This window comes from Tilletiaria anomala, assembly GCF_000711695.1.
Source record: "Tilletiaria anomala UBC 951 chromosome Unknown K437scaffold_34, whole genome shotgun sequence".
Taxonomy (NCBI): Eukaryota; Fungi; Basidiomycota; class Exobasidiomycetes; order Georgefischeriales; family Tilletiariaceae; genus Tilletiaria; species Tilletiaria anomala.
Window position 1 is genome coordinate 117343 of NW_013546988.1, and position 23122 is coordinate 140464.

At 55.9% G+C, this 23122-nt stretch overlaps 8 protein-coding genes across 8 annotated transcripts; 4 read left to right on the plus strand and 4 right to left on the minus strand.

The window, feature by feature from the left end:
* Positions 1-668: 668 nt before the first annotated feature.
* Positions 669-1985, plus strand: K437DRAFT_223477 (uncharacterized protein; the record flags this gene model as incomplete). The annotated part of the gene is made up of 4 exons (XM_013388169.1): positions 669-1032; positions 1097-1288; positions 1395-1783; positions 1818-1985. The coding sequence occupies 4 exons, from the start codon at positions 669-671 to the stop codon at positions 1983-1985; spliced, it is 1113 nt and encodes a 370-aa protein (XP_013243623.1).
* On the minus strand, positions 1741-2844 carry K437DRAFT_246438 (uncharacterized protein; the record flags this gene model as incomplete). The annotated part of the gene is made up of 4 exons (XM_013388170.1): positions 1741-2187; positions 2273-2364; positions 2457-2535; positions 2643-2844. The coding sequence occupies 4 exons, from the start codon at positions 2842-2844 to the stop codon at positions 2144-2146; spliced, it is 417 nt and encodes a 138-aa protein (XP_013243624.1). The 3' UTR covers positions 1741-2143.
* A 408-nt stretch (positions 2845-3252) lies between these two features.
* On the plus strand, positions 3253-4937 carry K437DRAFT_256152 (uncharacterized protein). Its single transcript, XM_013388171.1, has 2 exons — positions 3253-3463; positions 3583-4937. The coding sequence occupies exons 1-2, from the start codon at positions 3291-3293 to the stop codon at positions 4904-4906; spliced, it is 1497 nt and encodes a 498-aa protein (XP_013243625.1). The 5' UTR covers positions 3253-3290; the 3' UTR covers positions 4907-4937.
* A 2251-nt stretch (positions 4938-7188) lies between these two features.
* K437DRAFT_106884 (uncharacterized protein) lies at positions 7189-12046 on the plus strand. Its single transcript, XM_013388172.1, has 6 exons — positions 7189-10093; positions 10187-10374; positions 10445-10738; positions 10801-10958; positions 11022-11550; positions 11638-12046. The coding sequence occupies exons 1-6, from the start codon at positions 7523-7525 to the stop codon at positions 12002-12004; spliced, it is 4107 nt and encodes a 1368-aa protein (XP_013243626.1). The 5' UTR covers positions 7189-7522; the 3' UTR covers positions 12005-12046.
* A 26-nt stretch (positions 12047-12072) lies between these two features.
* On the minus strand, positions 12073-14784 carry K437DRAFT_235143 (uncharacterized protein). Its single transcript, XM_013388173.1, has 4 exons — positions 13402-14784; positions 12520-13330; positions 12326-12447; positions 12073-12246 (listed from the first exon to the last, which is right to left on the minus strand). The coding sequence occupies exons 1-4, from the start codon at positions 14626-14628 to the stop codon at positions 12178-12180; spliced, it is 2229 nt and encodes a 742-aa protein (XP_013243627.1). The 5' UTR covers positions 14629-14784; the 3' UTR covers positions 12073-12177.
* Positions 14785-15040: 256 nt separating this feature from the next.
* Positions 15041-16128, plus strand: K437DRAFT_256156 (defender against death DAD protein). Its single transcript, XM_013388174.1, has 5 exons — positions 15041-15219; positions 15310-15372; positions 15519-15692; positions 15795-15893; positions 16038-16128. Exons 2-5 carry the CDS (start codon positions 15341-15343, stop codon positions 16102-16104), a joined length of 372 nt encoding a protein of 123 aa, XP_013243628.1. The 5' UTR covers positions 15041-15219; positions 15310-15340; the 3' UTR covers positions 16105-16128.
* Positions 16129-17895: 1767 nt separating this feature from the next.
* On the minus strand, positions 17896-19493 carry K437DRAFT_223534 (aldehyde dehydrogenase; the record flags this gene model as incomplete). The annotated part of the gene is made up of 2 exons (XM_013388175.1): positions 17896-19338; positions 19431-19493. The coding sequence occupies 2 exons, from the start codon at positions 19491-19493 to the stop codon at positions 17896-17898; spliced, it is 1506 nt and encodes a 501-aa protein (XP_013243629.1).
* Positions 19494-21136: 1643 nt separating this feature from the next.
* On the minus strand, positions 21137-22709 carry K437DRAFT_223487 (putative SEC14-phosphatidylinositol/phosphatidylcholine transfer protein; the record flags this gene model as incomplete). The annotated part of the gene is made up of 7 exons (XM_013388176.1): positions 21137-21373; positions 21477-21593; positions 21700-21716; positions 21828-22045; positions 22147-22384; positions 22477-22525; positions 22626-22709. 7 exons carry the CDS (start codon positions 22707-22709, stop codon positions 21137-21139), a joined length of 960 nt encoding a protein of 319 aa, XP_013243630.1.
* Between the last annotated feature and the right edge of the window lie 413 nt (positions 22710-23122).

The following is a 23122-nucleotide window of genomic DNA, read 5'->3' on the forward strand; positions in this document are numbered from 1 at the left end:
TTGAAGGACGTGCAAAGGTGGAGCCAATGGATGAGGATTTAGAGCCTAGAATCCAACCCCATTGGCTGCAAAGCATTAAAGTTCTATCAGAAGAGTGAGTCTCGTATTTTGCGGCTAGAAGACTGCGATTATGCACTGAAGCACGAACGAGGGTGCCGCTCAGGGAGGTCTTGCGGCGTCGCACTGAAGCCCTAGCGGAGGCAGGCAACGCTCAGACGCCCAATGCAACTGATGTGGCTGCGAGCTCCGGGATAGACCCGATGGCGATTGATCCTTCGCTGCAGGACGGCGAGGAAGACATCACACTGCTAGCAACTCTCCAGCCCTGGTTCACGGCCGAAGGAGACCTGCGAATCGCGTACGGGTCGGACACGGTACTGAAAAGGCATACACTCGCACCTGGCGCTGCGCACGCGGCGGACGGCTTGGAAGCCGACAGCGATGTCCATTTTTTCAACACTGGAGGCTACAATTACTGTGTCGAAGCATGTCCGCGAGGCTTGAATGTCGCAGGCAACGAGTTCTTGGCGGTCTCGACTTCATTCGAACGGGCTCCCCGAAACAGATACGGCATACGTCTCACCGAGCCGGCGCCTGCGCAGATCCAAATCTGGAGCATCGCACCAGGCAGGGGCGGCAATGATAATCATTCAAAAGTGCGGCTTGAAATGGTGTTGCACATCGACACAGGCAGCGCGTGGCAGTTGCAATGGCGACCTCTTGCCTACCGAGATCTTGAACAGCCGCCGCCTAGCAACGAGATCCTCGGTGTCCTGGCTGCGGCGTGTATGAATGGCAAACTTTGCTTCTTTCAGGTGCCTCATCCAAATGAGCTCAGACACGTCAAGAAGAGCAAAAGCGCTGCTCCATTGCAAATTGCACTCAAGCCTATCCTCTCATTGGACCTCTTCGAGACCGTTCCGCACTGTTTAGATTGGGCCTTTCCAGAACGCATTCTCGTTGGATGTAGCAATGGTTACGCGGCTGTTTGGGACCTCGAAGAGCTCCTGTCAGGGAATGGCCAGCAGCAGGGTGAGTTTTCACTCTGTGGCTGATCGACATGCTCGCATATTGACGACAGAGTATTTCTGTACAGCGCCCTTGCACTACTTCAGGACACAAGAGACTGCCATCACTGGTGTACGATGGCACATGCATCCCAACACGGACGCCCGCGGCCGTCCGGCTTGGAATGAGATGCCAAACTTGTTCACGAGCTGCTCGTTGATGGGCTCGATCGCTTTGACGGACCTGACTGACCCTTACCACCAGGCCGATATTCGTTTTGGTCAATCTGGCGGCAGCATCAGTGAGTAGGCGGCCGTCCTTGTGTCCCGGGATTGGCTGCGCGATGCAGGCACAGTCTGACATTTGAATTGCTATTTCACGCAAAGGCGGCGTCCCCGCGTACGATTTGGCATTCAGCACGCATGCCAATGCTGCGATCATCGAGGGCAACCTGTACGGCGTTGATCTATTCTTTTTCACCAATCCCCACTTTGGCCGCAAAGCCAGGGTAGCCGAGCATCGAGCGCCAACGCTGGCCATAGCTACGTCGGACTATCATCCGTTACTTGCGACCGGCTCGGCGGATGGAAGCGTACGCATGGTCAACATTTGGCGCAATCTCAGCAAGAGGGGTGCCAAGGCTTCTGTCCAGCTGTTTCGCCTCACATGCGGCACAGAGAGTAGCGAGCTCAGGGTGCTCGACTATTTCTTGCCTGATATCTTGGTGGGTAAGAAGAGACTATGCTACGCTGGAGCCCACGCATTGACTGCCTCTGTCGCACTCAACCGCGAATACAAACACAAAACAGAATCCACACAGGATTCCAGGCACATCGTTCGACTGGCCGCCGGAAGTTGCCATCACGGACGTCGCATGGAGCAGGCACATCAATCGGGGCTACCTCCTCGCGAGCGTATCTGCGTCTGGCCTAGGCAGAATTCAATGGGTCGGAGAAGCGCCTCACAAAGAAAGGTGAAAGAGCGTGCAGTCTGCAGTCGATGCAAGCAACCCCGAAAGGCTCGAGCAATGTAGCGTACCTATCAGTGATGTCTTTCGAGCATCGCATTGTTCGTCCTGAATCATGGGCATTATGCGGAGCGGTGACAATGAATTGACATTCCGCATCGGCACACTCTAAGCATCCACTGGCTTCGGTCTGCTGATGACGTTCACGCTGCCTACGTACCACAGAAGGAAGTCCAGTGTCGTTCATGTGAGCTGGTCCAGTTTTTGGAAAGCAATTTTACCAGTTTACACACTCACGTTGGCTCACGAGGAGTCTGTCCCTTGGCGGCTGGCCGTCCTCGCCAGGCTGGCGCTCGATGCGAAAGTCAGCCTCGACGAAAACCCGGGTACTGTGCGCGCACGTGGAAAGCGATGCGAAGGCAAGGGAACGAAGATGAGCGTGGACGAGGAATAGCAACAAGCAGGCACGCCATGGAATCACCCTTTTGTCAACGTCTTGACCTTGTCTGTCTTGTCACCAAAAGCGTAGATTCGGTGGTAGGTGGAAGTCTGCGCTGAGGCTGGATAAGTCCAAGTGAGAAATGGTGAAACGAAATGGGGGCAACAAGGTAGGGGTGTCAGCATTCCACCTTCCATCTGGCACGTACTACCAAGCAAAGGAGCAAACACGCACGGTCTTCGCGGCTGCCCAGGTAGTCGGTCGTCGCAACGACATAGGAGGTGAACTCCTTGCCGTTGACGCTGGTCTTGATCTCCGGGTCCGCGACGAGGCGGCCCATGATCTGCATGCGGGCCAGGTTGGAGCGCGACGCGGTGGTGCTCAGCGCGCGGGCGCCGGCGGGGACGCGGAGGGCGAGTTGGCGGAACATCTTAGGTGGCTGCGAAGAGATCCGTGAGAAATGATACGTGCTGTGTGGCCGTCCGCAAATAGTGAAGCCCGGCTGGGAGATTGTAAAGGGCGCTTGAAGGCACTTGGGTTGATGAGGAGATGGATGATGAGCGACGGGCGAGGGAGGACTGGGAGAAGCACAAACGCGTGCGTCTCGTGTGTAATCCTCACTATTACGCCTCTCTCGTCATGAGCCGCAAAGAGACGCGCCGCCCACCGCCGCCACCACTGCTGGTTTACACAGCGGCGCTGTGCCTGTGCTTTTGCTCTCCACACTTGGTAGGATGGCCACCCAGCCCCAGAGACGCACACAGCTCCTGCTGTTCTCGAAAAAAGCAACATCTTCCAAAGTGACGATGAGGTACATGTGGACTAACCATGAGCTCCTCACATGTGCACAATTGCTTGACCTATTAGCAGGAGAATATGGCCGCCGGGAGCCCAGCCGGAGATCCGGCTGACGATTTCAACTTTCCGACCGGCTTGGCCATCCAACCGAGCAGCAAGAGCTGCAGCAGCCAAGCAGGTTGCGAGCTTGATGCGTGGGATGCAGATACTGCGGAGGACATTGATCGATGGGGTATAGCAGGGCGGGTCTGGTGAGGCTTTTGCAGCATGGGAGTCCGGTTTTGGTAGAGCATGTTCCTCAATAACCGCCAATCAATTTGCTTTTTCGTCTCTCCTCTCTGCTACGTTTCTGCCCTCTGATCGCTGACAGGGAAGCGGCATATGCTCTGCGCGAATACCTCCGGCCACCATGCGAGTCCGCTCTCGAGTTTGACCCTCCATGCAGTTTCTTCGCTTTGCCGCCGAATGCTTCTCCAGATGGCACAGCAGCAAGAGGACCAACGTTAGCACGCGCTGTGTCAGCGGTTGAGCTGGGCTCCGGGGTCGGCTATGTTGGTATTCACCTTGCCCTAGCGCTCTCAAGGGCTCATGGTCGATCCTCCTGTCAACGAGTCAAAGATAATGTTGAGACTAACCGGAGTGCGCCAATGCCGACATCACCGACCCCCACTGTCATTTTGACGGATCTTGATCATGTCTGCCCGTTGCTGGAGCGAAATGCTGCTCGCGCGCTGCGTCCTCCTTCAGCATCGACCACAGCACCAGATCAAGCATCGGGCGTGAAGTTGCTCGTGCGACCATTGCCATGGGGCTCTTCCAAAGCGGCGGAGCGGATCATGAAAGAGGACATTGCTTCAAGGACGGAAAGCGCCGTTTCTGAAAGCGCCGCTCACACAGCCTCTACCTCGGCACCGACGCACATTGTTTGCTCGGACCTAGTCTACTTTCCCGAACTTCTACCACCGCTATTGCGTACAATCATCCAGCTCAGCGAGCCGCAGCGAACGACATCAGCAGAAACAGCGACAAGCGAGCTGATCATATCGTACAAGGTACGCTCGCTCGCAAAGGAGCAGCCGTTCTGGCAGGCACTAGGAGCCTGGTTTGACATGGAGCCGGTTCAGTGTCGACGTCGATGGAGGCGGAAACCCGATATTGTTGGGGAAGAAAGGGCGTGGGAGCATATGGCAGGCCCATGGGGCCCATGGCATCGATTTGGGCGCTGGAAGTCTGATCTGGGTCTTGGTGAGGCCTCCAAGGCTGAATCACCGCGCTATGGTAGTGACAAGCAAAATGCAAACGCGTTGGGAGCAGGAGCGAAAACGCCTGACAGCGACCGCGAAGGCGATGCCGAGCAGCACACTACAGGTGATGCTAAAGATGAGGCGGAAGAAGCAGAGGAGGAAGCAGAGGAGGAAGCAGAAGATGATATGTTTATATTTGTCTGTCGCCGCAAGCGCGAGAGCTTGGGATACGAGCCGCCGTCAGATGATGCCAAGCTGATGGGCGGCTGGAGGGTCATGGAAGGTGCTGGTCCAGGAGGAGCAACGTCAGAATCAGGGTCAGAGGAGGTACTGCAGCAAGGCAGCGAAGGTGGTGCGATCCGTGCGGCAACCTCGACCGTCCCCGCTGCTTCCCTCGCTACCGCAGGAGATACGTTTGAGCTTCTGCTTCTTGGCATGCTCGAACCGTAGTGTAGTCCATTTGTAATTCCCAGAGAAAGCACCATCGTGGCGCCGTTTTGCAGGGGCTCCTAAGTGCCCAACGTCCAGGCTACAGGCATGGTCATTCCATTTGCGTTACAGAATTTTACAGCTTCCATCCAACGCCTTAGGGACTTCGCATTACACCCATTTCACCGGAAGGGCATTTGAGCAATGGCAACCCGAGAGTTCATCTTTATGACGAGCTGCTGGCCCAGGCCAACATGCTATGGTGCCCCTGCATGAAGGATGTACATACGAGTGGTGCCTTCGCTGAGCAGTCAGAATCGAAAATGCACCTAGGGCTCCCCTCGGGGTTTACAAGTCACGCAGGGACTTGGGTTATACGACCATTAAACAAAGCAGCCAGCTGGGAAGCGTGGGTCGTTGCATCTGTCTGGCACCAACGCACCGCAGTCCGCCGGCGCCCACAGGATCAACCTCGACCGGGTCATCGACGCACGCTTGGCTTACCACACCCTCCAAGTCGCATGGACCGCTCGCCCTGTCACACTGTCACCACTCTGGTCAAGGTGGGATTGTTCGAGAGTTGTTCCTCACTTGGTGAGTGGCTTCGAAGACGCGAGGTGCCGATCGATCTCAAGAAGGGACATTAGCGCTTGGGCTGTCTCAAACTCATTTCAACATCGTGGACCGAACTGTCCGCTGGCGTGTGCTGGTTAGCCTCGTACCATGGGGACGGGCTGCGCCCGCGTGGGCTCGGGCGGATTGGGTGTGCCGGGTGGCGGCTCAGGTGCCCTGCCATCCAATCAAGCGGTGTGAAAAGTCAACAAAAAAATCAGAAAGGCTTCACTGTGTGAGTTTCCCTCCCAAGGTTCCTCCAAAAAGGGCCGGGGCGGAACGGCTGCTGGAAGATGGTCGCTGCCTTTGTGACAATATATCCTTACTCATAATATATAACAATATAGTAGTAATATTAAACAGTAATAGAAATACAATAAGATAAAGCTTCTCCCCCTTCCCCCCTCGTGTGCGCTGCTGTGCCTTGCAATTAGCGCTGGCGGGCACAGGGCAGGCCGGAGAGTTTTTGGTCTCACTTTGGCAAGTCACCAGCAGCTAGTTGTATGAATTAGAGGACTGTTCGAGTGAAGAACGGAGAAAAGTGGCGTGATGCCACGGGAATGATGTGAAGAGAGAGAGAGCTAAATGTCACCGTCACAACTCACGTGGGCGTCATTTCGTTGGGATAGGCATGCTCTCGCCCAATGGAAATTGGAGATGCAGTTCATTTGCTGCGAGCATCGGCGGTCATAGCGGATCAATGCGCCGAGGTACAAAGGTGCTCTTACAAGGCAGGAATAATGGCTAGATTCATACAAGTTCAAGGTGCATACATGTGCATATACCACCATATTCGACCATGTGTGGTAAGCGGGAATCGACCCTAGTTCCATGTGCCGATGGTGGGGCCAATTGCCGCGGCAGGGCTGAATACGGCATCACGTGACTCGCTCCATCCTTCACAACACGTTCATGGACGAGAATCTCTCGTTCATGCACAAAGAACCCGCGTATGGGGTGGAAATCGGGCTGGCTCGAACCAGCTGTTTATCATTAAGGAGAACGTCCCAAGTTGGGCGGCGGACACATACGCCGCACGATCAAGTCCAAGTCAACGACAGCCGGCGGCTGATGCTGAGGTAGAGTAAATAGAGTTTCGACCTGCAAGTGGAGGCGACGACGACATCATCCTAACGCCTTGTTGAGCAACAGGAATCTGAGCGCCGCTGGGCACCACGGACCCGCTCTCGCTTGTTTGCTTCGACGCCTCCCCAGCGAGCGAAGCGGACGATAGAAACCGTGAAACAGGGCCACGGTATGGACCCATCGCTGCTGGTGAGTCAAACAAAGCAGAGGGTGGCCCAAGCTGGAGTGAGCTTGCAAACGGAATGTGTCCAAGTTCTGACCGTCGTCTTCATTTGCAGACACCAAAAACCTGGGACGCCGTATGCATCAATCCAAAAGCCAAGGTTACCGATGACCTCATCTGCTTTGCCGCATTTCCAATTTGACTCCTGGATATTACTGAAAGCTCTCAATCAGGATACAACCAATCGTCGCCGAGCACGGGCACTTTCATTCCCACCCTGAGAGGTCTTGACGGCTCCGTCTCGTAAACGAGCTGCACATCCACCACTCAACTGCGCAAGATCATCGGCGATTTGCACTATAATTGGGGCACCTTAGCAAGCATCGAAAGCGAAACAGCAGCTGGCCCGTGATTGAGCCTTCGCTCATACCTACTCACATGGGTGAACCGTTCATGCTGCTGCTTCATCAGCCGGCTTGCTCATCTCGTGTGTGACATCAATGCGGATCGCAAATCATTTCTGGTCAACACCCTTCATTAATTCATCCCAGCTTTCAGTCCTCATTGGGCGAATGCTGATAAAACGGTACCAACATCCTTGATAGTACGCATACACATATACTACAATAGCCGCGAGAACGAGGGCGAAACGGGTGCGGATCCAACCGAACACCGCCTCTACCGTTTGAGAAGAAACGGGTAGGGAGCGCGCTCGTTTCGGTTAAGACGAACTCACCAAGCGGCTTTCAGTGCAACATACGGTTACTCTGGGCGCAATGGAGGCATCAGACACCATGGACACGCAGGACGAGGCAGTTGCTGTCTTACAAATGTGGAATCCGGGCACATTGAAGGGCTCATCCTCTTCGTACGCTGGCGGCTCGTCCTCCGGATCAGGCGCAGGTGCTGTGCTCGCAAAGACGGTCGTGCCGGGTGTTTTGCACCTCAAAAAACGCTTACCTGGCAGTAGCAGCAGTAGCGGCGGTGGTGGCCATCACTATTACGGATCCGGGGCGAGTCATAGCAGCATTGTAAGTGCCGCCGCATGCGCCGGCACTCCGCGATGCAAGCGGGAGACCATTATTGCGAGTTCGAAGCTGGACCCGTTTGGCAGCACGCCCAGTCCTTCGGTCAAAGAGCGGCCCAGTCGGTCCCGTTTAGCCACAACGGCCAGCAGTAGTAGCAACGGGATGGGCTCGATCGGATTTGCCGACGTGGACGCAACGGAAGCACCGCAGCTGATCCCGGGGCCGCAAACGCTGGGTATCAATGGCAGCGACTTGATCATGATCGGCTCGCCTGCTCATGGCGGATCGTCAGTTGGCAGCGGTGGCAGCTGGCGGAAAGTGACAGTCGTGTTCAGGCAGCACGGCGTCCTTTCCATCTACAGCGAGGAAAAGGCGCTGCTGCATTCCACGTTGATCTCGGATCTGACCGCTTCCGAAGTCAGGAGGGTAGACGACTCAATCTTCCTCCGACCCAACATCATTGCTGTCTCATCTCGCGTGTCGACGCTCGCGAGGAGTGTTGGCGCCAGCGCTTGTCGGCTAGGCGTCGGTGTGGGTTGTGCCAGAGGGAAACAATCTCCCGTATCAAATGCATTCGCCACCTCAGGAGCGTCACCTGGGGGCTTGGGGGAGCACGTATGGCCAAGCAGCGGCAACTCAGCAGGGAACGGCCTCTTCAATGATGACCTCGGCTGTGGCTCAAGCCCCGGCTCCGGCTCTGGTTCCTTTGCGCTCGAGTCTATCCTGCTTGCGTTCCCATCGCGCATCAAGATGCAGCGTTGGCTCATGGCGCTCCAGGCGTACGCTGTGCCCGAAATCTACCTTAGCGATGACAAGATTACGATGAGCCGGCTGGGCAGCATGGATGCAGCAGTGTCGGACCAAGCACAGGCGTCAACCAGCCCCATGATAGCATCGCCCACGCAGTCTATGCCCAAGCTTCATCGCATCAACCGCTCCATCAAGATCTCCGTCATAGAAGCGCGCGGCGTCTCGTCCGACAGCTACACGCATCAGCAGCACCACCATCAAGATCAGCATCAACTTCATGCCACGCAAGCTCACCACGCTAGTCCTATCCGCAAGCGTACTGGCTTGGAAGGCGTCAGCGTCGGTGGTTTCGACAGTGTGCATCTGCCCATGAGCCCGAGCGGCAGCCTGGCCGGGCGCATCATCTCGCGCAAGTCATCGTCCACGACCAACACATCGGATAACGAACGTCGCTCGTCGACCGGCACGCACGGAAGCGATGGGCAGCAGTCCCACACGCAGACGCTTCCACCCGTGCCGCCTCCTGCTGCTATCGCTGCCGCTGGAGCTGGCCAGTCTCCGCGAATTTCAGCGTCGCGCCGTAGATCGCTGCTCAATCCGAAAGGCGATAGCGGCAGTTGCAGCAGCAGTAGCGCCAGCGGCACCGCAGCTGCTCCAGACGGAAGCGGCGCCCCACCGAGCAGACTGCGCGGCTCTGGATCTGTACCAAGTTCCAGTAGTCCGTCCACGACACTCGATCAGATAACTCGGATCCAGAAGAGCCGCACGGCCAGCGACCTTGTGCCTATCTTCAGTGGCGATGCCTCCTTATACCACGCGTCTGGCACAGGCACAGGCACAAGCGACTCTTTCTCGATTTCGCCTACAACGCGGCCGGAGCTCAGTGCCCCGTTAGAGCTCAAGACAGATTCGACGCAACAGGGCGCCTCTACCGCGAGGGATATGAGCAGGCACCACCTGGCGAGCGAAGAGAGCGACTCAGACAAATTAGACAGCGGGCCGATTGCTGGGATGCGGAGCGGATCAAGCTGGGCGCACTGGACCACAGCCGGTAGTGTCTCGCCACACTCGATGGCCTTGTTGCCGCCACGGAGGGACTCGAATACATCCTCCGCCTTCTCGTCGTCCATTGGAGGCGGAAGCGAGAATGCGTGGCACAGCTGTAGGATCTATGTCAATGGCGTGCTTCTCGCGCGCACTTCGTTCAAGTCATCTCAAGACGGTCTTGTCTGGATGGAAGATTTTCACTTCGAGACATTGCCTACCCTCAGGCGGCTGCAGATCGAAGTGCTGCAGCAGACGACAGGCCGCGGGGGAGCGATGAAGCAAGTCCCGCTTGGCCTTGTGACGCTGCCCGTCGAAACCATTCGGCGCGGCGAGGACATTGAAGGATGGTTCCCAGTCTGGTCCATTTCGGAGGAGAAAGATGCAGATGCAGCTTCGCGCTTCGACCTTGGAGCTAGGGAGCTGGTCCCATTCGCCCAAGAGGTCGTCGGAGAGATCAAGCTGAATTTCAAAATTTCTGAGCTTATTGTGCTCCCCACCGCTCGGTATGCGGCAATAGAGAAGGTGTGTACACAGGTCGGATGCCAAGAACTACGCTACAAGCCGCGGGGATGCTAAGGCCGTTTCCTCTTCTCTTGCATTCGCTTGAATTTACAGGCACTCAACGGGCCAGAGCGTTCAGTCATCATCCAGCACCTCGCTGCCACCGCAGGCGAGAATACATTGCTGTCCAGCGTCATCCAGTATGGTATCGCCAAAGGCCAAATTGTTGCGCTTTTGACGGACCTGGCGAAGATGGAGAGCGAAAAGCTAGGCAACGATCCAGACAAGGACCTGCTGTTCCGGTGAGTCAGAGACTTCATCAAATGCATTTGCCCAATGTGCTCATGTTGCTTGCCCGCTTGCTTGCGTCAGAGGGAACACAGCGCTATCGCGCTCGCTCGACAAGTTCCAGCAGTTCTGCTGCACTTCCTGGCTCGAGGTTTCCATCGGAGAGTATATCCACCAAATTTGTGCAGGCGACACGGGCATCGATCTGGATGAGCTTTTGTCCAGCAACAAACCTCGTCCGCACCCATTCAGTGCTCTTCACACCAACGAGGACCAGTGTGCATCACCCACTTTGTTCCCCGCTTCGGTCGAACATTTTCAGGAAGTCGTGACGCGAATTTGGGCAAACATCTATCGGCAGCGCCATCAATGTCCAGCGTGAGTGTTTTCGGATGGGAAGCTGTGTTGTTTAACGGGCTGATACTAAAATCTGCTTCAAGTGAACTGCGCGAGGTCCTATTCCATCTGCGCTCGCTTGTCAACGCGCGTTTCACTGCGACTGGCACGGGTTCAGGCATTCAAGGCGTCGGGGCTTTCGTCTTCCTCCGCCTCATCTGTCCGGCCATCACTTCTCCTCAACTTTTCGGCCTCCTCCAAGGTGGGCAGCAGCCAGTCTTTGCTCATTTCTTGCCTGCGTTGCTAACAATTGGTCATTTCTCAGCGTCACCTTCCCCCTCGCATTCGAAACTTTTGTTGATGATCGCAAAGGTCTTTCTCGCGCTGGCAAACAAAAAGACCGAGTTCGACAAAGACAAGGAGCCGGTGCTGTCATCGCTCAACTTTTTCCTCAAAGAGCAGGCCAGCACGTACGACGACTTCATCACCTTCGTCTCCACGGTAGACAGTGCCGTCGGTTCGAGGGTCCATCGCACGCATCGACTGCTCGACGAAGATGACGAAGAGATCGTGCAGCGCTTTCAAGCTCAGCGCAAATCGAAGTTCATTCCGATCCACTCTGACAGCCTTCCAAATGGCGACTACGCGTTGGACCAGCCATTACTTCTGGCGACCCTTAGCGCCGACGTGACGCGCATTTTTGGCATTTCATCTCAGTCTTCTCATGACTTCCTCACGTCTCTTGTGCCGCAAGAGCACATCAAAAGTCCGACCTTCGCTGAGTTCGTAGCTGCATGCTCTGACGTTGAAACGCAGTCCCAGGCGTTATTGCATCTCACTTCAGTGGGCCTGTGGTGAGTGAATACTGCGAAAATTGCAAGGTCGATCGGCCTATGAAGCACCTGACATAAATGACTCATTTGAACTTCTGTCCATGTCAGCAGCACTTTGAAAGAGCAGACCCCCTTGCACGGCCAGACGACTGTCATTAGCAGTGTCGTGGCGCGCAGGGATCCTCAGCTGTCTCCAACCCCAGGAGGGCGTAGTCGCTTCTTCGCGCGCAAGAGAAGTGCCACAATCAGCGGCGCTAACGCACGAGGCGGCGTAAAAGGCATGACCGAAGACCTTGCAAGATTCGATACTGCACTCACTCCGAGTTCCTATAATTCAGCATCTCTCATGAAGCGTCATTCTAATGATCTCAGTCACGATCTCGTCCCAGAAGGTCTCAACGCTATCCAAGAATTTGATACAACACTTACGCCAGACGGTCACGCCAACCGCAAGAAAAAGTGGTGGCGAATCTAATAGCCTTTCGTCACCGTTAACTGCCAATTTTATCAGTCATACCCCAGGTTCTATAATTTCCATTTGTCGCATTGTGCAATATCATCATCTAAGCCATTGCATTTGCGCACTCATGCGTGAAAATGTTTGCGAGGGTACAAATGAAATGGCCAGTCGACGTGTCGGCATGGAACTTAAGCCGCTCCGTCCAAAGTGAGCTTGCTCACATCTGGTGCCTCCTCGTTCATGCGCAGCTTCGTAACCTAAGGATGAGAGCGACAAGGATGCGTCAGCACTTGCAATCAGCGGTGTTGGAATGATCTCGATGCAAAACATCCTCACCCGACCGATGGCGACAGTCCGCCCTTCGTCTCGCAACGTGAAGCGGCCAAGTTGCGGGTGTTCGCTGAATTTTTCAAGGCACACTGGTGCTGTCGTTTCAATCAGGGCGACAACCTTCATGCCTGCGGTGTGCAAGAGAGGGATAACGGAGATAAACATCATGCGCGAGGAATACGAAACGGACATGTACTCACCTTTCTTCGCAAATTGAGGTGGCTTCTTGCTCTTCTTGCCCGTCTTCTTATCATAGTAGTGCAACAGCTGGATCAGGTTAACTTCCTCGGAAAGGGTGTGAACATGCATGACAGCCGAATAACCTGGGCAGATGATGTTTCTGTGCTCTAGGATGGCCAGCTGGGCCTCAAACTTGGTAACGACGTGCACTGGGCTTTTGGTGTCCGTTAAAACAAAGCCGACGCTAACATCCTCGTGGTCGATGCCCTTGATCTTGATACGGACATTGTCACCCGAGACCGCGGCGACAACTTCCTCTTCGACTTCGTTAAAGATGCCGACAACTTCGATCTGCGTCTTGTTCGGCATGAGGATGAGTGTGTCACCTTTACGCACTTTGCCACTCTCGAGCTTGCCGACAATGACAGTACCCATATCGTTGTACTTTTCGCTGATGGGCATCTTGAGCGGTTCGGAGATCTTGCGGTCGCCAAGCTCGAGGTTGTCGAGGAACGTGAGCAGCGGTTCGCCGTCGTACCAGCTGCACACCTCGCGAGGCACAGGTTCCTTGAGATTCTGTCCCGCAAACGCTGAGACAGGGATGTAAGACACGTCCTTGGGAGCGAAGCCTGCGCTGCGCAAAAATGGTGACAGCTTTCCGACGATCTCATCGTATCGCGCTTTCTCCCACTTGACAGTTGGCTCGTCCATTTTGTTGACCACAACGATCAAACGCTGCACACCGGCTGTCTTGACGAGCATCGCGTGCTCTCTCGTCTGACCACCTCGCTCGAAGCCGGTCTCGAACTCTCCCTTTCGCGCCGAGATGACCTGCAGTCGTGCAGGGAATGGGCTCGCGATGAGCTCCGACATCATTTGCTTATAGTGACACTGCGACTCACCAGAATAGCAACGTCTGCCTGAGCAGCGCCACTGATCATACTCGGCACGTAACTCTTGTGCCCTGGAGCATCGAGAATGGTGTACCTCCTCTTTCCTGTTTCAAAGTAGGCCCTTCCGACCTCAACTGTCTTTCCCTTCTCTCGCTCCTGAGGCGTCGAGTCGAGGGCCCAGCTCAGGTACCACGACTCTCTCCCAGCTTCCTTGGCGTCTTTCTCGTACTTCTCCAAAGTTCGCTTGTCAACCATGCCGGTCAGGTAGAGCAAGTTGCCACCCATCGTAGACTTTCCGGCATCGACATGGCCAATGAAGACAACATTCAAGTGTGACTTCATGCTATCGGCTTGCTCTCCGAACAGGTCCTTGAGCGTTTCCTCATCAGTCAGCTTCTTTGTCTCTGCAAGGACTTTGTCGGCGTCCATATGGGCCTTTTGCACCTTATCGTCTACCTTGGCCTTTTGTCGTGCACTCATGCCACCCTTGGAGGCCAAGCCTGGCGTCGGCGACTCTGAACGGGAGGCCGGGGCGGATGCATCGGTGGAGCCCTTACTTGGCAATGCAGCGGCAGCAGCAGCGGGTGTCGAATCGGTTGCAGGAATAGAAGACGAAGGCTCTGCGTCCCAAGCGTCCGTAACGCCTTCCTCTGCCTTGATGGAAGAAACTGCCTTAGGCGGCGCGGGCTTTGCCTCCTCTTGCTTTGCCGCCGCCGTCTGGACAGTAGGCTCTTCCTTACTTGCACTGCTACCTCCCCCGATGCTGATGCTGACCGGCTTGCGTGGGGATTCTTCCTTTTTGGGAGCTGCTGCTAAAGACGAGCCGCCACCGATTGAGATGGAGACGGGCTTGCGGTCTGTCTGACCCATGCCCGGCTTGGTTGGCAGCGAGCTCGCCCCCGGAGCTTGCGGTTGCTGCTGCTGCTGTGGTGGCGCAGCCTGTGCTTGCCGATGCGCAGGGAGTCTACCCTGGTCAAAGCCACTCTGCGTGTACGCCTGCTGGCCAGCGTTCGGGTAGTAGCCGCCTTGCTCAGTGAAGCCGCCTGCAGCATATCCTCCGTAGCCAGCGCCATAGCCACCAGCGCCGTAGCCCGGAGCACCCGCACCGGGGCCAGTGAAGCCCTGCTGATCGTAGCCACCCTGCGGGTGTGGCTGACCTTGCTGCTGATGCTGGCCAGGGGGGACGAAGCCCGAGGAGTTGGGGTTGAAGTTGAAGGACCGAGCGTTTGGGTTCATGTTGAAATCTCGACCGTGCCCTCTTGGATTTCGGGACGCAGATGGAAGTTCTCAGCGAAGCTCTCCTAAGGCCTCGATCACGTCGCAGTCGGATCGTTCAAGCCAATGCCAAATGGAAGATGACCCACGAGAGGTGGAAACTACCTCGGCCACGCCATGCATGGTGCATCATGGGGGAACTGTGCTGGTGATGGAGTTCACATCACGATTCCAATTCAAATTTTGGCCCGGAGGGACTCCCCCTTCGAGCCCTTACATCTGCTCGGCCATAACCCTAAGCGTTGTTGTAAAACGCAACAAGAGGCCCAAATTCCCCTTTCCGTTGGGGCCACCAAGCGCTCGATTACAGCCGAGTCAAGCAGTGTGCCTGCGCTGAGCATCAATCGCCTTTGAAGCATAGCATTGATTCATATGCTACCCTTCTGAACGCCGCTCTCGCCATGTTGGTGGCCCATATTTCGTAGAGTAAGAGATCTCTCCATAGCAACGCACTGAAAGGTGAAAAGCCTCGCTGCTGTAGAAGCGCAGACTCAACCGCCACGACAGCATCGTCGCGCAACAGCTAGTCAAACCACACTCTCATCGTGTCTTGTGAGTTCCGTCTTTTCGCAAGGACGCAACGAAGATGCTCAGTTCTGAGAAGTATGCTCATATTCTGTACAATTTGGTCACCGCTTCAAGTACTGGATCTGGATAGCGGTGACATAGCACGATGTCTTCAAAAGCACCGCCACGAACTAGCTCGTGCGTTCAGATTTCAAGGCGTCGCTGAAGCCTGCAGCATTGCTGACGAATACCATTTGCTATCTCTCTTTGATCCGTCGTACCCGGTGCGACACCCCATTTTTCGTGTCGTCCTTGCCGCACGTTGTGGTCAAATTGCGAAACAGCTCGAGCAACAAGCAAAATCCACTGCAGACGCTGCTCGAGGCATATTCGCAAGACACGCCGCTGAAGCTCAAGATGATCGACGCCTTCCTTGTATTCCTCATTCTTTCGGGCGTCATGCAGTTCGCGTATGCAATTCTCGTCACCAGCTTCCCATTCAACAGCTTCATCGCAGGGTGCGTGCACTTTGCTTTACGCTGCCCTGCGGGCCAGTAAATGGACCGTGATGAAACGAGCTGAGAAGAGAAGAGACTGATTTACACGGTTGTGGTGCCCAGGTTCGCATCGACTGTTGGGCAATTCGTCTTGGCCGCCTCATTACGGATACAGGCGAACCCAGAGAATGGGAAGACATTCACAAAGATATCACCAGAACGGTAAGTAAGCTGGTCGACTTGCTCGTTCGCTGCCTGCTGCTGGACGGCAGAGACCGTCGCGCTCGAGACAGCTTACCATGAGACTGTGCAACTGACTGAAGAACCCCAATGTTCCGTATCGCACGCGCACTTCGATCTCTGCAGCGCCTTCGGAGACTTTCTATTCAGCTCTGTCATTCTCCACTTTTTTGTAGTCAACTTCTTAGGGTGAATGGAGCATCGAGCCCAATCTGAATTATCACGTCTGAGCAAGAGAGCTGGACACTTTTGGATCCAACTCATGTGTCGCTCGTCACTTCGCGGCCATGGCAAGGCCTTGTCTTCCGATGCTTAGAGCCAATATTCCTTGAAGGTCGTCCGGCAATTCGCAAGCCAGAAGAATCGAGAGCGTTTGCGTTCGGCGCCATTTGCATCTCTCGTCCAAACACCACTCCGGCGTGCAGATTAGCTAATCCATCGGCGTCGCACTCTGTGCTTCGTGGAAATCCTCAGTGACCAGATGGAAGAAAGTGAGGCATCAGGGTTGTGTACGAATTACACATGTTAGAAAGTGACACGACCGTCAGATGGCATCGCGACGTGAGAAAAAAGCGACCGGTGTGAACGTAAGTGACGGTCCAAGTCATGACTAGGAAGTCCTTTCGAATGGGCTTCCTCTGTTATTTCAATTATTCGACAAAGCAATCATCAACCTGGATGCCTTTGACTAAAGCCACTATATCCGGCGGATGCGTCTCCTCGGCCGTGTTTGTAATCGTTGCAATCATCGTGCAAGTTCCCCGTGCGGTGGGCCAGTGCACGTCAACGTAAACCATTGCCTTGTCGAAAGCACCAGAGGATGTACACTCGTGTGCTTGGCGAAAGGTGGGCTGTTGAGGCAGCGAATGCCGTAATTTATCAAATTTTGTTCGCACCTCAAAAGACATGCCCTCCAAGGATGGTCTCGTATGTTCGGGCTTGCCGGGTCATCACTTCCGACTAGAAGCAAGTCAACAAGTGCGTTTCAAAGTGTAATAATACAAAATGCGAGGACAAGCTCGGGGGAAAGTGGAAGAAAACATTCGACGAGACTTTTGCAACGACAGAATATGAACCTCGCGCAGCGCGGGTGTTACTGTGTGGAATGATGGTATCGAATGAGAAATTCGCAGGCATATTTGATCGAATAGATGAGCGATTCTCTTTTTCTCCCTTTGCTGGATCTTTTGCCGGTTGATAGATGGGCGAGGCAACAACGCAAAGCTAATAAGCGAGTGTACGTCGAGTCGGTCAATCGACTTTTTTGCGGGTTGTTTCTTTGGCCATTTTCTTGTTGCCTTCTCGTTAGCCGTCTTCTCGCTTTATTCGCCTGCTTTTTCGATCCTCGCTATGTCACTCGATAAACTTGTTGCACAGGGAAAGAGACTCCTTTCGCCATCACACAAGCTGGTTTTCGCGCGCATGAGACCTGCACCGTTCCATCTCTCCATCCTTGCGCCTTTCCCTCCTCCCGGTAATGTCCACTTTAACACCTGACCCTCGTGATGTGGAACTCAATGACATCTATATGAAAGTCGCGCAATAAGATTTCCGAGGGCAGCATTGTCACTAGCTCAGAAAGCCTTGATAAGGCCCTGCCGGCGAGCGCCGAGGACGAGAGCGAGGATCGCGGCGATGAGCGCGACGCGTCGGCCGATTAGGCGACCTGTAGAGAAACCCGGCTAAGGGGCGTATGATCAACATTGCGACCGGGAGATGAAGGAACGGGCAAGGATGGGAAGAGCAATGGTTCGCGGGGCAAAATCAGTCGAGCGAATTTTCGATTCGAAAGCAGTGTGCGCAGCAGAGCGAAGGAGGAAAAAAGGAAGGACCGAAGCGATCGAGCGTAAGCATTCAGCCCCGTCTCGAAATCACAACGATCAATGCGGTGGAAGGAAACAGCGGGAAGGAAAGAATGGACAGGAGCGAAAGGAAAGGGGGAGGAGAGGACGAGAGGCATAGAGGAAGCAAGGATGGCATCGCATCAAAAACACACCTTTGTCTTGCTCGCGTGCGGACTCGACGGCTTGGAGAAGGGCAGACGATTACCCATAAGCAACTTGTACTTGTTCAAGTTAGCGGTCGTGTACGGCGGGTAGCGGAAGCTCATCACCTTCTCGATCGTCCTGCCCACGACGCCAGTGTGCGGCGCGAGGAGCACGGCGCGCTGGTGCGTGAAGCAGTCGAACCCGGCCTTACCGTGGTACGAGCCGTGTCCCGAGGGGCCAGTGCCGCCAAATGGCAGCTGGCTGATGGCGCAATGCAGGATCGTGTCGCCGATAACGGCGCCGCCAGAGCGCGTACTGTCGACGACCTTCTTGACGGAGCTGCTGTTGCCGAACGCATACAGCGCCAGCGGCTGGTCACGGCTGTTGATGAAGGTGATCGCCTCGTCCAGATCCTTGACAGGGACGATCGGTAAGATCGGGCCGAACAGCTCGCCCTGCATGACCGAGTCGTCTCCGGTTACATTGGCGATAACCGTGGGGGCAAGGTACTTGGTCGACACATCATTGTCGCCGCCGATCACGACGTCACCCTTGGTGCCGTCGAGGACGCTCGTGAGGCGAGCGTGGTGGCCCTCGTTGATGATGCGACCAAGGTCCTTGCTCTTGGCAGGGCCCTCGGGGTAGAACTCGTTGAAAACGGTTTTCATCTCGGCAATCAGCTTGTCCTGCACGGACTTCTTGCAAATGACGTAGTCGGGCGCAATACACGTCTGGCCGGCGTTGAGCAGCTTTCCCCAAAGGATGCGGTGTGCGGCAATCTTGAGATCGGCCGAATCGTCGACAACGACGGGCGACTTGCCACCGAGCTCAAGCGAGACAGGGCAAAGCCACTTGGCAGCCTTCTCCTGGACGACGCGTCCGACGGTGCCGTTACCGGTGAAGAAGATGTGCTCGAAGCGCTGGTCAAGCAGCAAGGTGGTCTCGGAGATGGCGCCGTTGATGACCACGTACGAAGCCGGGTCGAGATACTTGGGGATGATCTCGCCCAGGAGCCGGGCGGTGTGTGCTGAGACCTCAGAAGGCTTGAGGATGACAGTGTTGCCAGCAGCGATGGCTGCGATGAATGGGCCGACTGTGACTGTGACCGGGTAGTTCCAAGCGCCAATAATAAGTACGGTACCCTTGGGCTGCTTGCGGATGATGGTGCCGTGCGAGGCCCATGCGATGCCGCTCCAGGGTTTCTCATCCTTGGCCCACTTGTCGAGGTTGTGCACATATTCGATGCATTCGTTGACGGTGGTTGTCACCTCGGCAAAGGTCGACTCCCAGTCGCTTCGGCCAAGGTCCTTCTTGATGGCCTCGCAGATGGCCTCTGCATTGTCCTGAATGCAGAAGGCGAGCTGCTTGAGCTGGTTTTTGCGGTATTCGAGGTCGTACGTCTTGAGGGAGAGGAAGCTTTTGCGGAGGTTCGAGACGATCTGCCAGGGTGGTGCGCGTATGTGGTTAGCGAATTCCCTCGCAAAGGGGGTGAGCAAGAATAGAGGTGGCCATCGCGAATGTACAGACGTACCTGTGGGATCTCGTCTGTGGGGGTGTACGTCAGCCCGGCGGCCTGGGCTGCTGCTGCGGCCATGGTGAATGAGGATGAGTGGGTGATATGGAGGTGTTTGCGTTGTTCGGCAGATGCAGAGAAATCGGGCTTGATGGCTCGTTCCACAGACTTTTGTACGGGTCGCACGAATGGACGATCTAGATGGTGGTAGTAGTGGCAAGAAAAGATGGGAGATGGCATCCGGCGTGGGGTGATCCGGAGAGGAGAGAGAGGTGGTCAACGATGGGTGTGATAAATTGAGTGGTGAAGATGCACCGACTCATGACCCCCGTGTGTGGGAAAGAAGAGAGGGCGGGTGGCCTGTGCACAAGCGCCCTAATGCCACTAGACCGCAACAAACTTGGCTGGCGAGGAGGCTCGGGCAAAGCAAATCTCAGTGCCCGAGGCCCCGGTCACTGCACTGCCGGACAGCCGAAACCCGCAGCGCGCAGGGCGTCTGTGAATTGAGTCCGATCAGAGGGCTGCTGGCCGCTGCCGACTGGACACAGAGGCTGCTGCCCCAATGCGCATGCAGCGGTGGCCGATGGGCTTCAGGGCCTGCAGCAGTGCGCAGAGGAACTCAGTCCCACCGGTCCGCTTGGAAAGTTATATATAATATATCCCTAGCCCATCCGTATTCTCCAATTGGCGTTCACGCTCCTACATATGTAGCGGGCTTTCAGCAGCCGCCATGGTGCTTTCTAGTCGAAGCCAGTGGGCTCTTCACTTCGACACGTGTTGTCGACACTCAAGTCTCGGCAAGCAAGCAAGAGCCTGCCTAGAGGCAACGGGGGCTGGTTTATGGGGAGGGAACAGGGCGGTCGGGGACCTCCAGTTTGGCGAGTGGGCAGACAGTGGGTATACCGTCTAACACACCAGTCAAAGCCTTCCTTCGAAACAATGATGAACGTGGCGAAGACCTTCGACAAGCGGAAGGCCTGGTTTCGTCGAGTAGCAGGTGAGCACCGAGCATGTTGTACACGGCTACATTACGCATGTGTAATTGCTAGTCCATGCGCCTGAATGAAGCTCAAGAATACCTGATGAGCTACGAACCATGAACGGTGAACGATGAAATACGAGGCACCGTGAAACCAGAGCCAGGCCAAGGCGTCAAATTCTGCCGACGGCTCTGAATGTATCAACACGTCGCGACCACCGGCTTCGCATGAATGATTGATGATGAATGTGCTCACGAATTGACGCATGCCATGCGTGATGAGCGACGTGACCGTGACGCGCCTCCACTGCTTCATCCCGCATGGGGTAAAGACCCTCCAGGGCCCGACGCCGCATCTCATCAAGCTGGGGGGACGAACGCTGCTGCGGCAGAAAGGACGGCACCGAAGGAAGGAATATGGAACAGGGATGTACGTACGCATGTATCTACAAGATTACTCAGTCTGGGTCTGGACCCGCATGCACAAGCCGAAGACGGGAGTGGGGGCCGGGGAAGCGAGCGTGGGCGTGGGCGTCCTGGAGCTGTGGGCCTCGCTATGAAGAGTGCCATAAACGGGGAGACAGACTGGGAGGGGCCGGCTGGGCGCACAGCGCGGAAGGAACATAGTGCGCCTGAGACGCTGCGCGCTCTCCAGTCCCTTCTTTCCCTTCTTATACCTCTTGCATCTTGCCTTGCCTTGGCCTGCTCACGAGCAAGCACGCAAGCACGCCTGCGCCCCACGTCCTCACGCCGCCGCCGCCGTCGGCGACGCGGCGTCCGCATTCGAAGGCAGCGCAGCGGCGCCGGCCTTCTCGCTCTTCTGGCGCTCATGCGTGGCCTTCTTGCTCGCCTCCTCCCTGCGTACCTGCTCGATGATCTCCTTGCCCTTCTCCGTGTTCCACGGGCCGGCATTCGAGAGCGAGCAGCCACCCGGGCAGTTGCACTTGCCGCCCAGCGATGATGGCAGGTTCTCTGGCGGGATCTGCGGCGCAGCGGCGCGGCGGAACGCACAGCGTGGGGCGAACTCAGCGATGAAAGGAACAAAGCCGGTGCGAACCTCTTTCTTTCGTACGTTGTAGACTCACCTGCTCCATCAGCTCCTTCTCGAATCCGCTGCCGAGGATCTTGATCTTCTCCACTGTGACGGGGTCAAGCCAGCCTTTGACGACTGACCAGACGGTCGTGAAGATGTACGGTGCGTTCTAAAGTAGGCCAACCAGGAAGCAAGACGCTCATGTTAGCGGGACTTGTCAAAATGGGCATGCAGCGGGCCGCGACGCGAAGTCGGGCATATGACATGTGACGGACCACAATGTAAAATTTGCCTGCAATGCGAGGGTGATGGGTGAGGGAAAGATGAAGAAGAAATGCATAACATCAGCAGGGCGATTCTCTAGGAACATGCGCTGGCACATACACGCGCGCATCTCACGCACCCATCGTCTCAGGATAGTAGTGCTGGCCGATATTGCTAGCCTGCTGGACGTACGTCGATACCTTCCAGAACGCGCTGATGCCGACATTCTTCAAGTCCATGATCGTGCAGCTCGTCTCGATCAGCTCGCCCCGGTCGGCTGAGCAGACGGGCAGGCGCTCGCGCTGGAACTTTTCATACTCGACCACCAGCTTTTGGATCTGGCGCTCGGGCGTTGTTCTGCGCGGCGTTGAAAAAAAGGGCGGGTGAGCGAAGATGCACCGAGTCGTCCATCAGTGCGAGGGCCGGAAGAGAAGGGAGCGATGCAAGACCACACTCACACCTGGTACAGCGCCTTCAGGTCGAGTTTGCCGAGCTGCTCGACGTAGACCGGGCGTCCATCCTTGTCGGTCTTGTGGTAGTACTGCGGATAGTACTTGTCCACCTCCTGCTTCTCTGGGTATTCAAATGTGTCGTACAGCTCGTCCACTTTGAACTCTTTTCGCCACTTTTCCGCCTCCTCAAACATTGCTAACGACGCTTCTAAGTCCCACTTTCGTGCGCGAAGGAAGCGGCACACTGTTTCGCAGGGCGAAGCCGGGACGGGTCAGCCCCGGTGTGCACGCAACGGGAAGGAGGAGTCGCATGGGCAGCGTGTACGCGCGACTCACTGCATGCCTCATCGTGGCGCTCTGGATTGTAGAGCCCCTGCTCCTCGATCTGGGATCATCGAGCCGCAACAATTGCACCAATGTCAGGACTATGCTCGGTGCACCAACCCGCTTCCTCTCTTTCTCTCGCAAACGCGCTCAGGACTCACCGCCGTCTTGAACTTCTTCAGCACATGCTGTTGGCCAGGATCGAGATGGCCCGGCCTGCCGCTGAGCGGATCCTTCTCAGCCATCATCTTGAGGTCCTTCTTGCTGAACTTTGGCTCCTTGCCCAGCTCCTGCGACAGCCTGCGACCGACTTTGGGACGGTTGCCTCCTCCGAGTTTACCGAGAAGGCCCTGTTGTTGTTGTTGCTGCTGCTGCTGGTCGGCTGCTGGTGCTTGGCCGTTGGCTATGCCGGCGGGAAGTGGGCTGGTGGGCGCGGCTGAGTCCTGTTGCTTGTTCTTCTTGCGGAACATTTGTCCACGTCCGGCCAAAGAAAGGAGGGGCCGATGGGTAGTGCGGGACGAGAAGGCAGTTACGCTGTCCCTCTCGCGTGTCGTGCCCTCGAAACTGGATACAGAAGCTGCTGCTGATGCGACTCTGCCCAAGCCAGAGTCGGTGGAGGTATCAGTGTAGTTGCGATTGCAAGTGCCTGGTGCTACGA

Coding starts and splice junctions, on each gene's coding strand:
- K437DRAFT_256152 (XM_013388171.1), top strand. CDS start 3,291: ATGGCCGCCGGGAGCCCAGCCGGAGATCCGGCTGACGATTTCAACTTT. Junction 3,464..3,582: donor GGTATAGCAGGGCGGGTCTG/GTGAGGCTTTTG, acceptor GATCGCTGACAG/GGAAGCGGCATATGCTCTGC.
- K437DRAFT_106884 (XM_013388172.1), top strand. CDS start 7,523: ATGGAGGCATCAGACACCATGGACACGCAGGACGAGGCAGTTGCTGTC. Junction 10,375..10,444: donor GACAAGGACCTGCTGTTCCG/GTGAGTCAGAGA, acceptor TGCTTGCGTCAG/AGGGAACACAGCGCTATCGC. Junction 11,551..11,637: donor CTCACTTCAGTGGGCCTGTG/GTGAGTGAATAC, acceptor TGTCCATGTCAG/CAGCACTTTGAAAGAGCAGA.
- K437DRAFT_235143 (XM_013388173.1), bottom strand. CDS start 14,628: ATGAACCCAAACGCTCGGTCCTTCAACTTCAACCCCAACTCCTCGGGC. Junction 13,331..13,401: donor AGGCAGACGTTGCTATTCTG/GTGAGTCGCAGT, acceptor GCACGACTGCAG/GTCATCTCGGCGCGAAAGGG. Junction 12,247..12,325: donor GGACTGTCGCCATCGGTCGG/GTGAGGATGTTT, acceptor TCTCATCCTTAG/GTTACGAAGCTGCGCATGAA.
- K437DRAFT_256156 (XM_013388174.1), top strand. CDS start 15,341: ATGTCTTCAAAAGCACCGCCACGAACTAGCTC. Junction 15,693..15,794: donor TTCAACAGCTTCATCGCAGG/GTGCGTGCACTT, acceptor TGTGGTGCCCAG/GTTCGCATCGACTGTTGGGC. Junction 15,894..16,037: donor ACAAAGATATCACCAGAACG/GTAAGTAAGCTG, acceptor CGATCTCTGCAG/CGCCTTCGGAGACTTTCTAT.